This window comes from Psammomys obesus, unplaced genomic scaffold (genome assembly GCF_907164565.1).
Source record: "Psammomys obesus unplaced genomic scaffold, mPsaObe1.curated_primary_1811, whole genome shotgun sequence".
NCBI lineage: Eukaryota > Metazoa > Chordata > Mammalia > Rodentia > Muridae > Psammomys > Psammomys obesus.
The window spans coordinates 8,593,639-8,611,846 of NW_026585626.1; the positions used below are offsets into that span (position 1 = coordinate 8,593,639).

The window sequence follows — 18,208 nt, forward strand, 5'->3', positions numbered from 1 at the left end:
AGAGTAGGGGGAGGCCTTCATTCTGTGCAGCAGGGAGGTAGTGCTGGGGAAGGGGGGTGAGAAGTGGGGGAGGGAGAGACCCTGGCTCTGCAGGGCCTTGTGGCTCCACCATACTTGCAGACTCCCCAAGAGGTTGAGAAGTTTAGCAAAGGATCTGGGAGGGGCTCCCCAGCCTACAGCCAGGTACCCACACATAGGGGGTCAGCAGCCAGCCCAGGTCACAGCCACCAGTGAGTCCCGCTGAAGAGCTCAGGCCTCCTCCAGGCATCGCCATTGGTCCTGTTTCTGATGACAAAGGATGCAGATTCCTGCCTTCTCCATTGATCAGCCTAAAGCCTCAGCCTGATGTGGGTGGAGATGGAGAATCTGGGTGCTGAGCCTGTGGAGTTGCTCAGCGGTGCAGACACAGCTGTGCGGGCAGTCTGAGCCAGGCTCTGCTCTTGGTCTGGGAAGGACTCTTTCTCCAACCCGGAATTGCGGTTTGCCTCTTCCCTGTGGACCCCAGGAGACAGGGGTGCAGGGAAGAGGAATGGAGAGGGGAGATCCCCTCCACTGACAGACAGCAGGGCTGAGAGGAACACAGGAGGGTGATTCTGAAGCCAAGCTGAGGCTGCCACCCAGAGGCCCCCAGAGGAACTCCCGAGACTCTTTCGTCTTTGAATGCCCTTGAACTCTGTTACTGGCCCTGTCACATTTTTCCTTCTGCCTTTCTTTGTCACTGTAACCCTCTGGCATCTTGTTCCTCCAGGACTCTCACGGAACGTGGTCACACCGGCCATGCCTGACCCCCAGGAAGAGAAACTGCGAGCGCAGCTGGAGGAGGAGAAGAGCAGGTGAGCTGTAGGGTTACGTCAGCTGTTTTCATTTGTTTGTTGCCGAACCACACTCTGACTCAACCTCAAAGGGCCTCCAGGGCCTCCAGGACTGCTTGGAGCCCCCAGGCTCTTAACTTTTCTTAGGAAATGGGTCTGGCCTGGAACCTCAGACAGCAGAAGAGGGGAGGCGTGGCTTTAAGCAAGGCTGAGGCCTGGGAAGGGAGGGTGCTCAAGTGTCCCATCCTGGCTGCCAAGTGGTTCTCAATCTGTGGGTCGCGACCCTCGCAAGGGTCACATGTTGGACATATTTACTTCATGATCCATAACAGCAGCAAAATTACGATTATGAAGTATCAAGGAAATGATCTTATGGTTGGGGGTCACCACAACACGAGGAGCTGTATTAAACGGTCCCCACACCAGGAAGGTTGAGAGCCACTGCTCTAGGGGGACCAAGAAGCAGGCCCATGGTGGGCCTGACTCCACAGCTTTACCAAAGTTTACCCTGGGTCTTGAAAAACCTCAGACCTTCACCCAGCTATCACAGCGGTGGGGGTCATTTTACTTACAGGGTGAGGAAGTGCAGGCTTCCTGGTCAGGCAGCGCAGCTCTTTCATTTATTCTCCATGCCAGGGCTGGGATCTGGAGGTCCAAAACAGGGCTTCAAGTTACTGATGGCATGACTGCAACCTCCCCAGTACACACACACACACACACACACACCACAGAGACACACATACAGACACATACACAGAAACACACAGAGATACACACAGACACACATATATACAGATACATACACACACCACACACACAGAGAGAAACACATAGATACCACACACACAGAGGCACACAGACACACACACCACACACACAGAGACACATACATACAGACACATACATAGAAACACACAGAGAGACACACATACACACAGATACACACAGACACACACATATACAGATACATACACACACGCACACAAACATACACCCAGACACACACACACACAGACACGAGCAATGACAGTACCCAGCGCCCCACTCCCTCACAGCTTCACAGCAAAAACCCAAGTGCTGTTGCCTCCCAAACCTGTGTGCCATCTGGCAGCGCTCTTCGCATTGTCCCCAGTTGTCCTTCCACCCCTCGTATTAGTTGACTCTCTCACTGCTATGAACACCAGCTGCAGATGCAGCTAAGGAAAGAGTTCATTTCTGCTCACAGTCTGAAGGTACCATCCGTCAGGGCAGGGAAGGCACGGGCAGGAACACAGGGCTGCTGGTGACACACTCTGTAGCCGGAGAGCAAAGATGGATGGATGCCGGCGCTCAACTTGCCCTGTATTCAGTTCAAGTCCCTGTGCCGGTGCTGCCTGTGTTCGGGGTGCGTCAGCCCCGCTCGGTTAAAGCGCTCTGGAAACAGCCTCACGGCTGCTTGCAGAGATCCATCTCCTATAGGTGACTCACAATCTCGCCAAGTTGACGTTGAAGAGCAACTGTCACACTTCTTCTCAGTACACATCCGATGAAAAGGAGTTCTTGTTCTTGGAGGGGATCCCCACGTGCCCCCTGAATGAAAGACGACCCAGTCTGAGCTCTCTGCTGGTCTCAACACTTAGAGTCATGCTCTAGCCTTGGCAGCCTCCTGGCGGATCTCCCTTCCAAGCAGCAGGGCTCTGTCAGGCCTCTGAGGCACAGGTTGTCTTCACTTAAAGCCTCACACTCCCCCACGCTGTGCTGGCAACTTCAGGGCGTGAGCAGGCTACAGCTTCTCTGGTCCCACCACAGGTACAAAATGACATTCACGCGCCTGAAAGCCCTGAAGGTGGAGATAGAGCACCTACAACTGCTCATGGACAAAGCCAAGGTCAAGCTGCAGAAAGAGTTCGAAGCCTGGTGGGCAGAGGAGGCCACCAGCCTGGAGGTACGCTGTGGGGGACAAGCTTCAAACTTCAGGCCTGTATGCACTGGCGCTGGCCCTGGCTAAGAAGCCAGTGCTCAGCTGAGTGACAGGAACCCAAGATTGGGAGTCTCCTGGCCCCAGGGCCTTAGGTAGCCTGACCAGGGAGGAACTCAAAAACAATGATGGTATCTCTGTTGCTTCATCTAAGATACTTACAGAGATTTTATTTGACATCCATCCTTTCTCTCTCTCTCTCTCTCTCTCTCTCTCTCCTGTATCCCTTACTTTTTCTTTCTTTCTTTCTTTGAGGCAGAGTCTTTCCATGTAGACCAGGCCGGCCTTGAACTCAAAGACATACATGCCTCTGCCTCCTGAGTTCTGGTATTAATAGTGGGTGCCACCATCCCTGGTTGTCCCTGCATGTGAGTTCTAGAAATTCTAGAAAACATGAAGAAGAAAACAGAAATCATTTTTATTTTACCACTTAAGGAGAACCAGGTTGGCCTATGCTATCTCTGCTTTTGCTGCATATATATCTCTTTGGAGTTTTTAATCACTTGATGAAGCGTGTGTGTGTGTGTGTGTGTGTGTGTGAGAGAGAGAGAGAGAGAGAGAGAGAGAGAGAGAAAGAGAGAGAGAGAGAGAGAGATTGGTTGCTTGGTTGCTTGGTTGCTTGGTTTATGGCTTGTGGTACTGGGACTCAAGCCCAGAATCTCAAGCATACTAGGCAAGTGGCGTCCACAGAGCTACACCCTGTGTTTTTAACTGTTTAGAACAACTGCTTTTTTCATATCATAATTCCGTGATGTTATTTCCAGCTGTCACTGTTCCATCATGTGAATATACTTTAGATAATTTAGTCAATCTATTCTTGAATATTTAGATAGTTTCTGGTTCTTCATGGAAGACATATCTGTAGATGATCTTTACATAGTTCCCATACAAATCCCTAGAAGGTCTCTGTGATGTTGTGAAGGCTAAAATAACCTGCCAGGAAGCAGGAGCAAAAACCCCAGTTTCTTGTTTGCCCTATGCGGCCCCTCAGATAGGGCAGATGGAAGTGAGGAGGTCACAGTGTGTCATGACCCTTGGAGAGTCTCTCCCAGGTTCACCCCTCACTTTAAGGACAATAAAACTGAGAGACAGAAAGGATACATGACCAAGGACACCCGTCCAAGCACTGGCAGTGCATTACTTCTGGCCATAGTGACACATACTTGCAAACACAGCACTTAAGAGGCAGAGAGGTAAGAAAACTGTGAGTTCAAGACCAGCCTGGGCAACATAGACAAGATCTCGCTCAGAAAGAATTTGTTTATATACTATAGAAATCAGTATTATGGTTCATCAACAGACAGCAATCACAACACCATGACCCAGATGTGCCATTCCTGGATAGGTCTCTGAGGAGTCTGAGCACAGCCCAGGAACATGTACACACCTGTACTCATTGCGGTACTGTTCACAATAGCCAGTGTGGGTGTCCGTCACCAGATTGGAAGTCACATGTGGCACATACGTGCAGTGGAGCTCTAGTCAGCCAGGAAGAAGAGCGACATCCTCACCTCACCTCTGGAGGAAGACAGATGGAGCTGGAGATGCCTGCACTAGGCTCAATAAGTTAGACGTGGGGAGATAAACACTGCATGTGTCTCTCATATGTACAACTTAGGCTTCAGTACACATATGTGACAGGAGAGCAAGAAGAGGGAGGAGGCGGGTGATGATGTTTGGTGCCTGGGCCCCGCATAGTTCCAGGAGAAAACCAGCTCCCACAAGTTGTACACACACACACACACACACATTGATTAATGAATTAAAGAAATCAAATAAATAATAAATTCATGCATTACAAGTGACCATATGACAGCTCAATAAAAAATTAGTTCATTAAAATTAAATACATGGAAAATAAAGAACATTAAGTAGGCTGAAATACAGCCATCAAAATAATTTTTTTAAAAAGCTATGTAACAAAATCTGCACGTTCTTTTGTAGATATATTAATAAGACTTAGGTTGTGGTTACCAGGGAAGTATTAGCAGCATCAGTGTGATTTCAGAGTCACAGTGAACACAGCATCTCTCTCTCTGTCCCAGCTATGACGATGTGATAATGCGTTTGGTTGGTAGCAAAGTCACAGGGACTGTTGGTATCGCTGTGCGGTTGATATCATTTCTTAACCTCAGGTAGAAGTCAGGGAGAATAAAGATGTAATTGGTCTCCATGTATGTCCACAGTGACCCTGGCTTCTGCTGGGACTCTGGCTCCAACACTGCTCCTAGTGCGTTCATCTGGGAGTGAGGCCGTCAGCAGGTGCCCAGGGGAGCTCAACACTAGACAATAGACGAGGGTCATGGAAGGTTACCCGACAAGGCTGGCAGATTCCTATCGCTCGTTAGTTATACAGACAGTGAAAGCCAAAGCCAATATCCTGCCACCCAGGGTATTGTGACCAAAACAAGAGAGGCCAGATGATAGCAGAGATGACGAATAAGCTGCCACTGGGAAGCCGATGCCACACAGCTGTGGGCACTTTCCTAGGCCACCCTATAAAAGTCTCCTCGGTGGACTGAGGTGGAACACGGGAGGTGATGAGTGTTCTACGGTGCTTTCCAGAGAGGCAGGAAGCCAACAGGACACCTGGCAGCAGCTCCTTGCAAGCCTATTGTGCCTGTGGGTTCTGGAAGGCTGGCAGGGTGTTCTGGGAGACAGGCTGGCAGGGTGCTCTGGGAGACTGTCAGGGTGTCCTGAGAGAGTGGCAGGGTGTTCTTGGAGGCTTTCAGGGTGTCCTGGGGGGGGGGGGTCTGGCAGGGTGTTCTGGGGCCTCGCAGTCGCTGCTAACCGCAGCACTGCCTCTGGAGACATGGCAGCATTCCTGAGCCACATGGCAGAGGTGAACTCTCTGGGGAGTGCTCCATTGCTCCCTCAGAGGACCTCAGGGATAAGGAGAGGTACACACCCAGGAAGGATTTCTGAGAGTTGACCGGTAATGCCATGCTCACCTCCCTCTACCTGAAAACAGTACATGATGTATGCTCCACTTGGAAAACTGGAGGACACGGAGAATAATCCAGACTCTATTAACAATGGCCCCATCCACAGGCAGTGTTTTGATGAACAAAACTTGGGTCATAACTATGTTTGGATTTATTTTTGTCATATACTGACTTCTATAATCAGCTTCCCCACCCCCCTTAAGAATGACATCAAAAGGCCGGAGAGATGGCTTAGTGGTTAGGAGCACTTCCTGCTCTTCCAAAGGACCAGAGTTAGGTTCCCAGCACGCAAACACACAAGTGCCTGTAATCGCAACTCCATGGGCTCTAACACCCTCTTCTGGCCCCAGAGTCACAATATAAAGAAAAACATTTTCAAGGAAAAGATGTGTTTTAAAGAATGACATTCAGGGGTTGAGGATGCAGCTCAGTGGTAGAGCATTTGCCTAGCCAGCCCGGGGGATCGAGGACAAGAGCTACGCCGAGAACATTATACCACGGCATTAGACTTAAACTAACTTACAAAATCCCTCCTTTGTCCAACAGGTAAACCCCCCAGCCACGAACCCCCAAGGGAGTATGAAGCCATGTACCCAGGAAGACCAGACACAGCGTCTCTCCAAGAAAAGGTCAGGACAGAATCGCCAGCTGGTATCAGGGTACCCAAGAAAGGCACCCTGCCCACTCCTAGAGGCTACGTGGAGATGGAGAATGCATTGCCTTTGCTGTTTAGTTGGTTCCAGGCCCCTGTCAGGCGTGTCTTCTAAGCGCTCTTGACTGCACCCCCAGCTAGACACTGACAGCCAAGCTCGTACACCCACCACACATGGTAACAGGAGAAAACCGTCCAAAGGTGTGAGGCTGGTCCTGCCACCTAAGGAGAAAGAAGGGGTTGGTATGAGCAGGAGGGGGCGTGGCCTGGGAGGAGTGTTTGGGAAGGAGGAGCCTAGAGAGCACTCAATCCACCAGGACTCAGGGAGTTATGACAAGAGTATTACTGTCCCCTGTCCCAGAGCAGCTTCAGGAGATAAATGGGCAAGGCGTGAACAGCCTCCCATCAGGCAGCATAGGTTGCACACGCCTGTAACCCCAGCTCCAACGCATCTGACACCATCTGCTTCTCTCAGTGGTGGAGAGCTCCGGTAGGGACAGCATGTCTCGGCACACCATGCTCCGGTGTCTTACTAATCACCCAATACAGATGACAGAGTCTCTCTGAGCCACACCTCCTGCCATTCACCTCAGACCCAGCCCCGACAGGCCAGAGGCTGGGACAGTGTGGGGCACCCATCTGCCATCAAGGAGCCATCAAACCTCTGGGTTGAAGGACACCAAGATCCCATGTTGGAAGGTCGAAATGAAGCTTTTGTAAAAGATACCAGGGAGCAGGAGTGATGTCCCAAAGATCAAGAGCGCTTGCTGCTCTTACAGAGGACCCAGGTTTGGTTCCCAGTACCCACAGCCGTCTGTCAGTCCAGTTCTAGGGGATCTAATGTTTTTTTCTGGTCTCCGACAGCAACACACATGCACGCAGGGCACGTACATACATTCAGGCCAAACACTCACACTCAAAAGTCAATAAATAAATAGTTCTAAAAATTAAAATAATAAACAAAACTAAAATGCCAGAGGCAGGCAATGCTGCTCAGTGGGTAAGGGGATTGCCACAAAACCTTGTGACAACCTGAATTTGATTCCAAGGACTCGTGTGGCGGAAGGACAAAGTCACCTCCTGCGGGTTGGAGGTGACTCTGTGACCCTCACACACATACTGTGTCACACACATACTGTGTCACACGCATACTGTGTCACACACACACACACACACATACACATTTTAAACGTGCCAGACAGTACCAGTAGGAGCCTGAGAGAAATGTCACACAAATTCCAGCCAAAGGGCATTCTACAAAATACCTAGCCAGGACTTGTTGCTCCCACAGAGCACCTGAGCTTGGCTCTAAATATCCATCCCAGGCCTTTCACAACCCCCCACTTGTAACACTGGCTCCAGGGGGAGCCCTCACTTCTGGCTTCTGTGGGCACACACATGTAATTAAAAATTAGTATCTTTAATTTAAAAAAAAATCTTACCTAGAAAACAAGAACACTTCTGCTGACATTCCCCGGGGCCTCCCAGATGCATGCCTGCTGGCCTTAGAGCCAGGGCTTCCCTGGCACTCCGCTTCAGGGAACAGTGCCCACAGGGCAACAGCTGGTGGGGTGTGTGCTGTTGGGTGTCTGAATGCTTTAAAAATCAGCAAATTCATGGGAAAAAAACAGTAAATTGAACTTTATTAAAAATATAAGGGATTCTGTTGGGCTGGAGAGATGGCTGAGCAGTTGAAAGCCCTTCCTGGCCTGGCCTGCGGACTGCAGCCTGGGCTGTTCACATGCACCTCTAACTCCAGTTCCAAGGGATCCAGTGTCACCCTCTGACTTCCACAGGCATCCTTGAACAAACATGTGCGTACACTCATGCAAACACACTCCCACACAGTAAATGAATTAATAAAATGAAAATTAAAAAATAAAAGGACTATGTTAAGAAAAAGAAATGTGAAGACAAACTTTGGGCGGAGTTCATGGAATCTTATGAAAGAAGGGGGAGATAGTAAGACCTGGAGAGGACAGGAGCTCCACAAGGAAAGCAACAGATCCTAAAAATCTGGGGACAGGGGTCTTTTCTGAGACTGATACTCCAACCAAGGACCATTGATGGAGATAACCTAGAACCCTTGTACAGATGTAGCCCATGGCAGTTCAGGGTCCAAGTGGGTTCCATAGTAATGGGAACAGGGACTGCCTCTGACATGAACTGATTGGCCTGCTCTTTGATTACCTCCCCCTGAGGGGGAAGCAGCCTTACCAGGCCACAGAGGGAGACAATGCAGCCACTCATGATGAGACCTGATAGACTAGGATCAGAAGAAAGGGGAGGAAGACCTCCCCTATCAGTGGACTTGAAGAGGGACATGGGTGGAGAAGGGGGAAGGAGGGTGAGATTGGGAGGAAAGGAAGGAGGGAGCTACAGGGGGGATACAAAGTGAATAAACTGTAATTAATAGAAAAAATTATTCTGGAAACATATTTTTTAAAAAAGAAATGTGCAGAAACCAGAGGATATTTGCAAAGCACATGTCTCATAAAAGACCTGCAGCCAAATATACACAGGACACTTTATAGACCATGGTAAAAAAAAAAATAGCTGACCCAGCCAGCTTTAAAAAACAAGACAAACCCCATCAAATTACCCACACAATTCTTTACAGACCTGGAAAGAAAAATTCTCAACTTCATATGGAATAACAAGAAACCCAGAATTGCTAAAACAATTCTCTACAGTAAAAGATCTTCAGGAGGTATCTCCATCCCTGATTTCAAGCTGTACTATAGAGCAACAGTAATAAAAACTGCATGGTACTGGCATAGAAACAGAATGGTGGATCAATGGAATCAAAGACCCTGACATAAATCCACACACTTATGGATACCTGATTTTTGACGAAGATGCCAAAACCTTTCAATAGAATAAAGATAGCATCTTCAACAAATAGTGCTGGTCTAACTGGATGTCTAAATGTAGAAAAATGCAAATAGATCCATACTTATAACCCTGCACGAAACTAAAGTCCAAGTGGATCAAAGACCTCAACATAAAACCAGACACACTAAACCTGGTAGAAGAAAAAGTGGGGAAGAGCCTTGAACTCATTGGCACAGGAGACAACTTCCTGAACAGAACACCAACAGCACAGGCTCTAAGATCAACAACCAATAAATAGGACCTCATGAAACTGAAAAGCTTTTGTAAAACAAAGGACACTGTTGTCAGAACAAAACGGCAGCCTACAGATTAGAAAAGGATCTTCACCTATATCTGACAGAGGGCTAATAGCCAGTATATATAAAGAACTCAAGAAGTTAAACAGCAACAAATCAAGTAATCCAATTAAAAAATGGGGTACGGAACGAAACAGAGAACTCTCAATTGAGGAATATCGAATGCTCTAAAAACACTTTAAAAATGCTCATCGCCCTTAGTCATAAGGGAAATGCAAATCAAAACAACCCTGAGATTTCACCTTACACCCATCAGAATGGCTAAAATAAAAAACTCAAGCGATAACACATGCTGGAGAGGGTGTGGAGAAAGGGGAACCCTCCTCCACTGCTGGTGGGAATACAAACTTGTACAACTACTCTGGAAATCAATCTAGCATTTTATCAGAAAATTAGGAATCGTGCTTCCTCAAGATACAGCTATCCCACTTCTAGGCATCTATCTAAAAGATGCTCAAGTACATAATAAGGACATTTGCTCAACCATGTTTGTAGCAGCTTTATTTGTAATAGCCAGAAGCTGGAAACAACCCAGATGCCCCTCAACTGAGGAATGGATACAGAAATTGTGGTAGTCTACACAATGAAATATTGCTCAGCAATAAAAAAACAAGGAAATCATAAAATTTGCAGGTAAATTTGGGGAACTGGGAAAGATCATCCTGAGTGAGGTATCCCAGAAGCAGAAAGATACACAAGGTATATACTCATTCATAAGTGGATATTAGACGTATAATAATAGGATAAACCTACTAAAATCTGTACACCTAAAGAAACTAATCAAGAAGGAGGACTGGAGGACTCAGGTAAAATGCTCAATCCCCATTCAGAAAGGCAAAGAGGATGGACATCAGAAGAAGGAGAAAACAGGGTACAAGGCAGGAGCTTGCCACAGAGGCCCTCTGAAAGGCTCTACCCTGCAGGATATCAGAGCAGATGCTGAGACTTATGGCTAACCTTTGGGAAGAGTGCAGGGAATCTTATGAAAGAAGTGGGAAATAGTAAGACCTGGAGAGGACAGGAGCCCCACAAGGAGAGCAACAGAACAAAAAAATCTGGGCCCAGGGGTCTTTTCTGAGACTGATACTCCAACCAAGGACCATTGATGGAGATAACCTAGAACCCCTGCACAGATGTAGCCCATGGCAATTCAGTGTCCAAGTGGGTTCCATAGTAATGGGAACAGGGACTGTCTCTGACATGAACTGATTGGCCTGCTCTTTGATTACCTCCCCCTGAGGGGAAAGCAGCCTTACCAGGCCACAGAGAGAGACAATGCAGCCACTCCTGATGAGATCTGATAAACTAGGATCAGAAGAAAGGGGAGGAGGACCTCTTCTATCAGTGGACTCAGGGAGGGATATGGGTGGAGAAGGGGGAGGGAGGGTGGGACTCGGAGGGGAGGAGGAAAGGGGCTACGGGGAGATACAAAGTGAATAAAGTATAACTAATAAAAATTAAAATAAAAATATTTAAAAAAATAAAAATGTTTTGCCACCGTACAATATAAAAAACAAAACAAAACAAATAAAGTCAACAACAGCAAACACCAGGGCTACACAGTGAAGCCCTGCCTCAAAAATGAATTAATGAATGCAGCTGGGCTTGGCTTGGTGATGCTCACCTTTAACCCCAGGGCTTGGGAAGCAGAGGCAGGAACATCTGAACTGCTGCGGTATCCCAGCGTTAGAACCGGGGCGTTCTTTCCCTCTACACTTCACAAGCTGCCATCCTCCTGCCTGAGTGGAGGCAGGTGGCCTCTCCAGGAGCCGCTGGTTGCCTCCACCTGCCCGGTGTGGTCACATCGTTCTGCTCTGCTCCTTGGTCGGTCCCTCCCACTGTCCTGTTCACTCCTGGCCCCTTAGCACCTGTGAACATTCTCTGGCCTCTGAAGAAAGATAAACAGGGAAACATCAAGTGAAAAGGCCATTTGACAGCTAGTGGCTTATTGCCGCAGATTCACTGCTGTTTCTAATCTGGCCCTGACCTGCAGTGGAGGTAGCACCAAGGGGAGGAAACCCCCTCCTTCCCTTCTCAGGGTTTGCCCCTGAAATGCGGCAGCCTTTCTCCCAAGAAGAATGTGCAGCGTCTGCCACCTTGTGGCTGTGTCCAGTACTGCAGCACCCCACACCAGACCCCGCTCAGAGGCGCCACTCTGCCTCCAGGGTTCCACAGAGACACTTCAGACAGCCAGGCATGAGCATGAGGGGTGTGAATAGGGGCTTTGGGAGCCCCACGCTCTGGCTTCCCTTCCTATTTATCTAACTCACGGTCCTGAGCCTGTGGAGACATCACCTGTCATCATGTCTGAGGTGGGAGAGCAAAAGGTTGGCACAGGGCAGCTAGCCAAACTCGTGTGTGGGGAAGCAAGCTTTGGGCCTAAGCAAGAGCTCGGATAGATGCCAGTGAACTTAACTAAGCCATCCCACTCGTCTCTCACCCTGGCCCGCCTCCCTGCCAGCTCTAAAATGAAGGTTCCGACCACGTGACTTCTTAGGCCCTTTCACCTCTGACACTGTTCTTCACAGGAGTGTCCCAAATTATATGGCAGGATAGCCAGAGAGACACAAGAAACAAATGACAACCTTCCCCCTCCCTTCCCAGTAGGAATGTGAGCTTCCTGCAGCCAGGAGTGCTGGGCAGGGCGCACACACCAGACCACAGTGCTGGTACACGGGCCTGACACACCCGGGGAGCAGGGAGCTCCCTCCACGAGCATGCAGTGGCCAGCAGAGGCCGTGCAGGGGAGCAGTGTGGTCATGGGAAGGTAGAGAGTGCCCTCCCGGAACAGCAGCCAGGAGGCAGGCTGTGGAACAGGAAGACTCTGCCCACATCTCTACGATGAGGCTGATGGCACCCTCCTGTGACATCTGCCGGGCTGACAAAATGCACGAGGAAAGCAACTTGTTGGAAGAAAGGTTTATTTTGTCCCAGGTTGTCAGGAATTTTGATCTGAGGCCAGCTGGGTCCATTACTTTGAACTGAGGTGAGGCCATGCATCATGGAGGAGAAAGTGGGGTGCAAGAGAGCTCTTCACTTCCTGGAAGCGTTGGGAAGCAGAGACAAACAGACAGAAAGGGACTGGAGGCCAAAGCCATGCTCTCCCTACCCCTGGCCGTGACCTACTTCCTCCAGCCTGGCCCTGCCTACTGAGTTCCACCAAACTGTGAACCTATCTGAGGACTGAGCCATAGAGGAGGGCAGAGCCTTCAGGGCCCAGGCTCTTCCCCAAAGCTGGCAGCCATTAACACCAGTGCCTCTGGGAGGGACACCTCCTGTCCGGATCACAACAGGGACTAATCGAGGCAAGATAGAAAAACAGAAGACTTTAGGGACATGACAGAGGAGTGGGGCCCTCACCCAGAATCCATTTGCTGTGTCCTGCCTCCAGACAGGCAAGGACTCCAGCACAGCTGACAACCGCTTAAGGCCTCTCTCCCCTCCCAGCTATAAGCCTGCTGTTTTAGGACCCTCACAGAAACAGGGAAAAGACATGTCCTAAACCCCTTGTGCAGGCCTAGTGACCCTGGTGTCACCTTATCTCCTCTGGAGCCAGCCCATAATTGCACTTCTCAGAAGAGAACGAAGGGGAAAGGGGGGAGGGGTCTCTGAGAGCCAATAAAAGGTAGAAACTGCTACTGCTGAAACAGTCAGCTGTGCTTCTCCCTTGAGGAGCCAGCACCCACAGATGGTGTGTCTTGCTTTCTGAGGCTCCCCTTTGGCAGCCCACACCTCACCTTGGGTGTACACTTAACCTCCTGTTGCCTGTCTTTCTTCAATATATCTATTAACCCCCAGCTCTGCTCCATATACTGACTAGTCCTGAATTTTTTTTCTGAGTTGATGCCCCCAAAGGTCTAATGGAATGCCTCAGACTGCTGAGGGTGACAGCATGGAGCTGTGTCTCCGCCCCTTCACTGCCGGCAAAGGAGCATGGCATCTGCAGAGCACCATACATAATGGACAGTTGTGATCTTTGCAGTCATGGCCTGCTGTCCATCGTCTTTCCACCAGCAATGCTTTGCTCCGACAATGAAAATCGCCATGTGTGGGAGGAGGGCCTCGTGCACTGTATTTTCAAATGCTTATTTCAGTGCCCTGAGATCTGATTACGCCCTGCTATCGACATTGTCATGACTGTTGAACTAATTCTCCCCAATTATCCCTGATTGGATAATAAAGTTGCTGACAGCCTGGGCTGGGCAGAAGAGAGGTAGGCAGAGCTAAGGTTTCTGGGCTTGGGGACTCAGAAGGACCATCGGGAGAAGAGGAGGAGGAGGAAGGAGATGGAGAGGAGAACAGGCTGACATGGACCAGGAGCACGTGGCCAAGAGCAGCGTGTTCTGAGGACTGGCCTGATGGAGCAGAAACAGCCCAACTAGGACCTGTGCAAGTATTAGTGGGGATTTGGGCTGAGAGGCAGACAAGATAAGTTAGAGGTTTGATATCTGCCCAGCTGTAGTGCTTTAAGGCTTATTATAAATCTAACAGGTCTCTGTGTCTTTTATTTGGAGAATAGCTTCCACAATAATAATTTCCTGCATTTAATTAATATATACATAATAATAACAACCATTTAACCATCCAAGATGGGGTGGGGGACAGGGATGTCAGATTGTTAGCACTGTCTTCTCGTGTTCCTGTTACAAACTGAAAGAGTCAGGGAGGCTCATTGGTTGGCTGGTGGCTGGTTTTTCTGGTATTGGGGAACACACCCAAGGTCTTGCACCGCACTGCTTTCCACACTCATTTGTTTTTCTGTATTCCTGTCACAGTTCTGGAGGCTGGGAAGCTGAAGATGGCACTGCCATGCTTGACGTCTGGTAAGGGCCCTGCGTCCCCCCCCCCCCCCCACACACACACACACACCACACACACACAGTGGGCAGGGTCGGGAAGCACTCGTGTTTCTTTTGTAAAATCACTAAGGCCAGTCTTGAGGGGTTTACCTCATTACCTCATCACCTCCCAAAGGCTCTGTCTTCATCGCTTTAGGGGCTGGGTTCCACCTTTGGATTCTACAGCGCAGAAATGTAGCTCTTGCTGTGGGCTCCCTTCCTGGTGTTTAGACACCCCCGTCTTGCCGTGTCCAGACAGAGTGTTCTAGCCTGTCTTCCTCTCACAAGAGCACTAGTCCCATTGTGAGAACTCCACCCACAAGGGCTCATCTACCTTGTCACCATCTAGTTACCTGTTTACCAAAATGTATCTGTTCTCTATTTAGCCATTTATCTGTTTACCACTTCCAAATGTTATGACTCTGGGAATTAGGGCTTTAACATAGGAGTCTGGAGAGGACACACTTGGTTCTCAAAAGCCTAAACTTTAGCCTGGAGTCTCTCTGCTGTGCACTCCCCATGACTTCTGGCTCTTGGGGGTTTGTTTTTTTCAGTGATAAGAATGCCAGAAGAATTCTCCCCTCACCCTGCCCCAGTCAGCCCAGCCAAGAGTCCGGTGGCAGCAGGGCCCAGCAGCAAGACAGGTTAGTACCTTTTCCCCTAAGGGGCCCCTTGTCCAGCTTATGTAGGCAGAACCTGGGGCTGACCTCTGCCCCGTACATGAAAAGCCCCGCCCCACACCCAATCTTCTCTTGCATTCTGACTCTCAAAACAGGAGGCATTCCCCCCCCCCAAAGTTCTGGGGCTGGTCAGAGTAGTTCCCATCTCCTGTGAATGTTTAAGATGAACCAGGGGTGGTGGCATACACCTTTAATCCCAGCATTTGAGGGACAGATGTAGGTGGATCTTTCTGAGTTCAAAGCCTGCCTCATCTATATAGTAGGAATTTGCCCAAAAACGAAAGCAAAGAAGGAAGGAAAAAAGAGAGAACATAAAAGAAAGAAAAGAAAGAGCCGGTTAGAGCAGTTCTGCCAGAGCCCTCTGTCCACTACTAAAGAGAGCTCAGTAGCCTCCCCAGGAGGTTGAGCACTGATTAGGGTAACAGCTTTAAGAGGCTCTTGACACCAAGGGCTGTTGGAACCACAAGCCTAGAACCCTAGCCTATCCGAGCCCTTCTCCCAGAGCTGCCTCAGGCTGGGTCCACCCTCCACCCTTGGACCTCACCATCTCCCACTGTGGCTCCCAGCCCCACCACGTTGTTCCTGAGTGTCCGCCAGGCTGCAGATGGGGTACTCACCCCATCACAGTGACCAAGAACAAGCCCATCTGTCTAAAAAGAACAAGACCTCACTGTCTAAAAATGCCATTCACTTTGTGGAGTCCTAGGCATGAGACTGGCAAAGTCAAGGGAGTTCTCTAAGCCAGATGGAAGAAAGGCAGGTAGGGGAGCCAGTATCCCTCCCTTTATCAGGAGAATTTCTAGAAATCTCATGCAACTCTTCCGCTTACAAATTTCATTGGACACATGGCTGCAAAGGATTCTGGGAAGTGTAGTTTATTAATCGTGTCACTTTAGCTAAATATGGTTCTGATCTGAAAGAGATAGCAAATAGCCATCTCTGCCTTGGGGGCAAATAGGTACACCTTGTCAGCGGTGCAGGGGAGACATCCTCAAGATGTCAACTTGAGTGCCAAAGGAGAAGTGGGGTAAAGTGGCTAGTTTGAGTAAGACTGGGATGAGAGAATAAGAAGCGTGAAGGTGACAGGCTGGAGAAAGCATTATTCAGCTGTGGAAAGGTGTGTCCAAGGCAGCAGCAGGGAGAGGAAGCTGCTAGAGCTTCCCAGAGGCCCCAGAACCAGAAAGATTCCGTTTATTGAAGCAGAAAAAGAAAGTTGGGCAGTGAACCAGGGTCAGGGCACTTGGGACCCAGGAAGTCATGGGGCAGGGTTTGAATTCTGTTCTGGGAGTGCTGAGAAGAGGGATCCGTGGCACCATGAGAGAACCGGGGAGGCTTTCAGAAAGGAAGTGGAAAGCTGGGCAGTCAAACGAAAACCAGGTGCCCCAGAACAGAAAAGCAGTCTCAGTGGGTAAAAGCGCTCGTGTTTCTTTTGTAAAATCACTAAGGCCAGTCTTGAGGGGCTTACCTCATTACCTCATCACCTCCCAAAGGCTCTGTCTCCATCACTTTAGGGGCTGGGTTCCACCTTTGGATTCTACAGAGCAGAAATGTAGCACCACACAAAGCTGATGGCCTGAGATAGCTCCCCAGAACCCCACAGTAAAAAGAAGAGAACAAGTTAGACTCTTACTACACTCTCTCTCTCTCTCTCTCTCTCTCTCTCTCTCTCACACACACACACACACACACACACACACATACACATACTCTCTCTCCCTCTCTCTCTCTTTAATCTTTAAAAAAGTAAAAATCAGGTAAGGTAGAAAATGACTTTGGAAAGGCAGCATCTGGGTTCAAGGTTTAGTGACCTGTGACACTGTGACATGTGTTTGTCCTCAGTATCCCTGAAAGGCCAGTGTCATCCATACCTCTCACTGGTGACAGCCAGATCGACTCCGACATCCTGGCATTCATCAAGGCCAGACAGAGCGTTCTACAGAAGAAATGTAAGTACACATCCCCCGGGACCCCTCCAGGGTCTGGCTGTCCCTCACTCTCTGTCCCACACTTGGGAGAAGGAGGAGGCTATAGCAAGTAGGAAGCTGCAAATGAAAGCCGCGTCATCGCCCATGCTCCTGAGCCACAGCGCTGGCCTCAGTCACTTCCATGAGTGGAGCTCTGCTTGTCCAAGTCCGGAGACCGGCACCAGAGACACTGCGACAGGCGCCAGGTGTGTGGGTGAGTGGCCTGGGTGCCCCTGCTGCACCTGGCCAGGCTCCCTCTTCCTCTTCCAAACCTTGGCTTTGTTCTCTGTGCCCCGAAGGCATCACTCTCTCCTGCCCAGCCTTCTCCAAACAAGAAAGAGCTGATGGAGGTTTGGTAATTCACTGTAACCCAGGCTAGAAACCTCATTCTCCTCTCAGAACATAGTTCTTGCCAAGGAGCTGTGGACATAAACACCACTTGAAGGCCCAGTCTGTGTCAGTCATGAAGGAAATCCCTGTCCCACAACAGGAAGAGAAGAAAGCCCCTCCTGGCCTTCCTTGCTGGTCTGTTCTCTTGGCAGCTAGCCATCATTTCTTTACTGTGGACAAGCCTCTTCCATTCCCTGAAAGCCACAGGATCAAGGCCAGGGCCTCCTACCCTACATTTGCATTCAGTCTTAGCCTCACCCCAGTATTCCAAAAACTTAACATTGTCTTGGCTTGTCAAAAGCTGCCTTCCTTGGTAGTCTACCTCTGTCCATTTTCTATTGCTGTAATGAAAGGTCTAAGTCAGGGCAACTTAGTAAAGAGAAGGGGTTCATATAATCCAGCTCTGGGAGTTCAAGGGCACACACAGTAGTTGCAGCATCTCTGCTCTGCTTAGAAGCTCATGGGGTAAGAGGGAGGAGGCTTGTGAGACAGAACCCAGAGAGGGTTCAGAATCAGATGATGAGACAGAAACCCAGAGAGGGATTCAGGCTCAGACTTCTGCAGTGACCTAAGGACCTCCTTAAGAGCTCACTCCTAAAGAGCTCACTCCTGAAGAGTCTACCTCCTGAAGAAGAGCCCACCTCCTGAAGAGTCCACCTCCTGAAGAGCCCACCTCCTGAAGGTCCCGCCTCCTGAAGGTCCCGCCTCCTGAAGGTCCCGCCTCCTGAAGGTCCCGCCTCCTGAAGAGCCCGCCTCCTGAAGAGCCCGCCTCCTGAAGA

The 18,208-nt window shown here is 49.5% G+C and overlaps 1 protein-coding gene across 1 annotated transcript in view; it reads left to right on the plus strand.

The window, feature by feature from the left end:
• Kif6 (kinesin family member 6) overlaps positions 1-18,208 on the plus strand; it is a 288,300-nt gene that overhangs the window by 266,000 nt on the left and 4,092 nt on the right. Inside the window, exons 17-22 of the mRNA XM_055614888.1 lie at positions 749-833; positions 2,601-2,736; positions 6,261-6,343; positions 14,333-14,380; positions 14,950-15,039; positions 16,915-17,021. Coding sequence (XP_055470863.1) covers positions 749-833; positions 2,601-2,736; positions 6,261-6,343; positions 14,333-14,380; positions 14,950-15,039; positions 16,915-17,021 — 549 coding nt within the window. The remainder of the gene's footprint in view (positions 1-748; positions 834-2,600; positions 2,737-6,260; positions 6,344-14,332; positions 14,381-14,949; positions 15,040-16,914; positions 17,022-18,208) is intronic.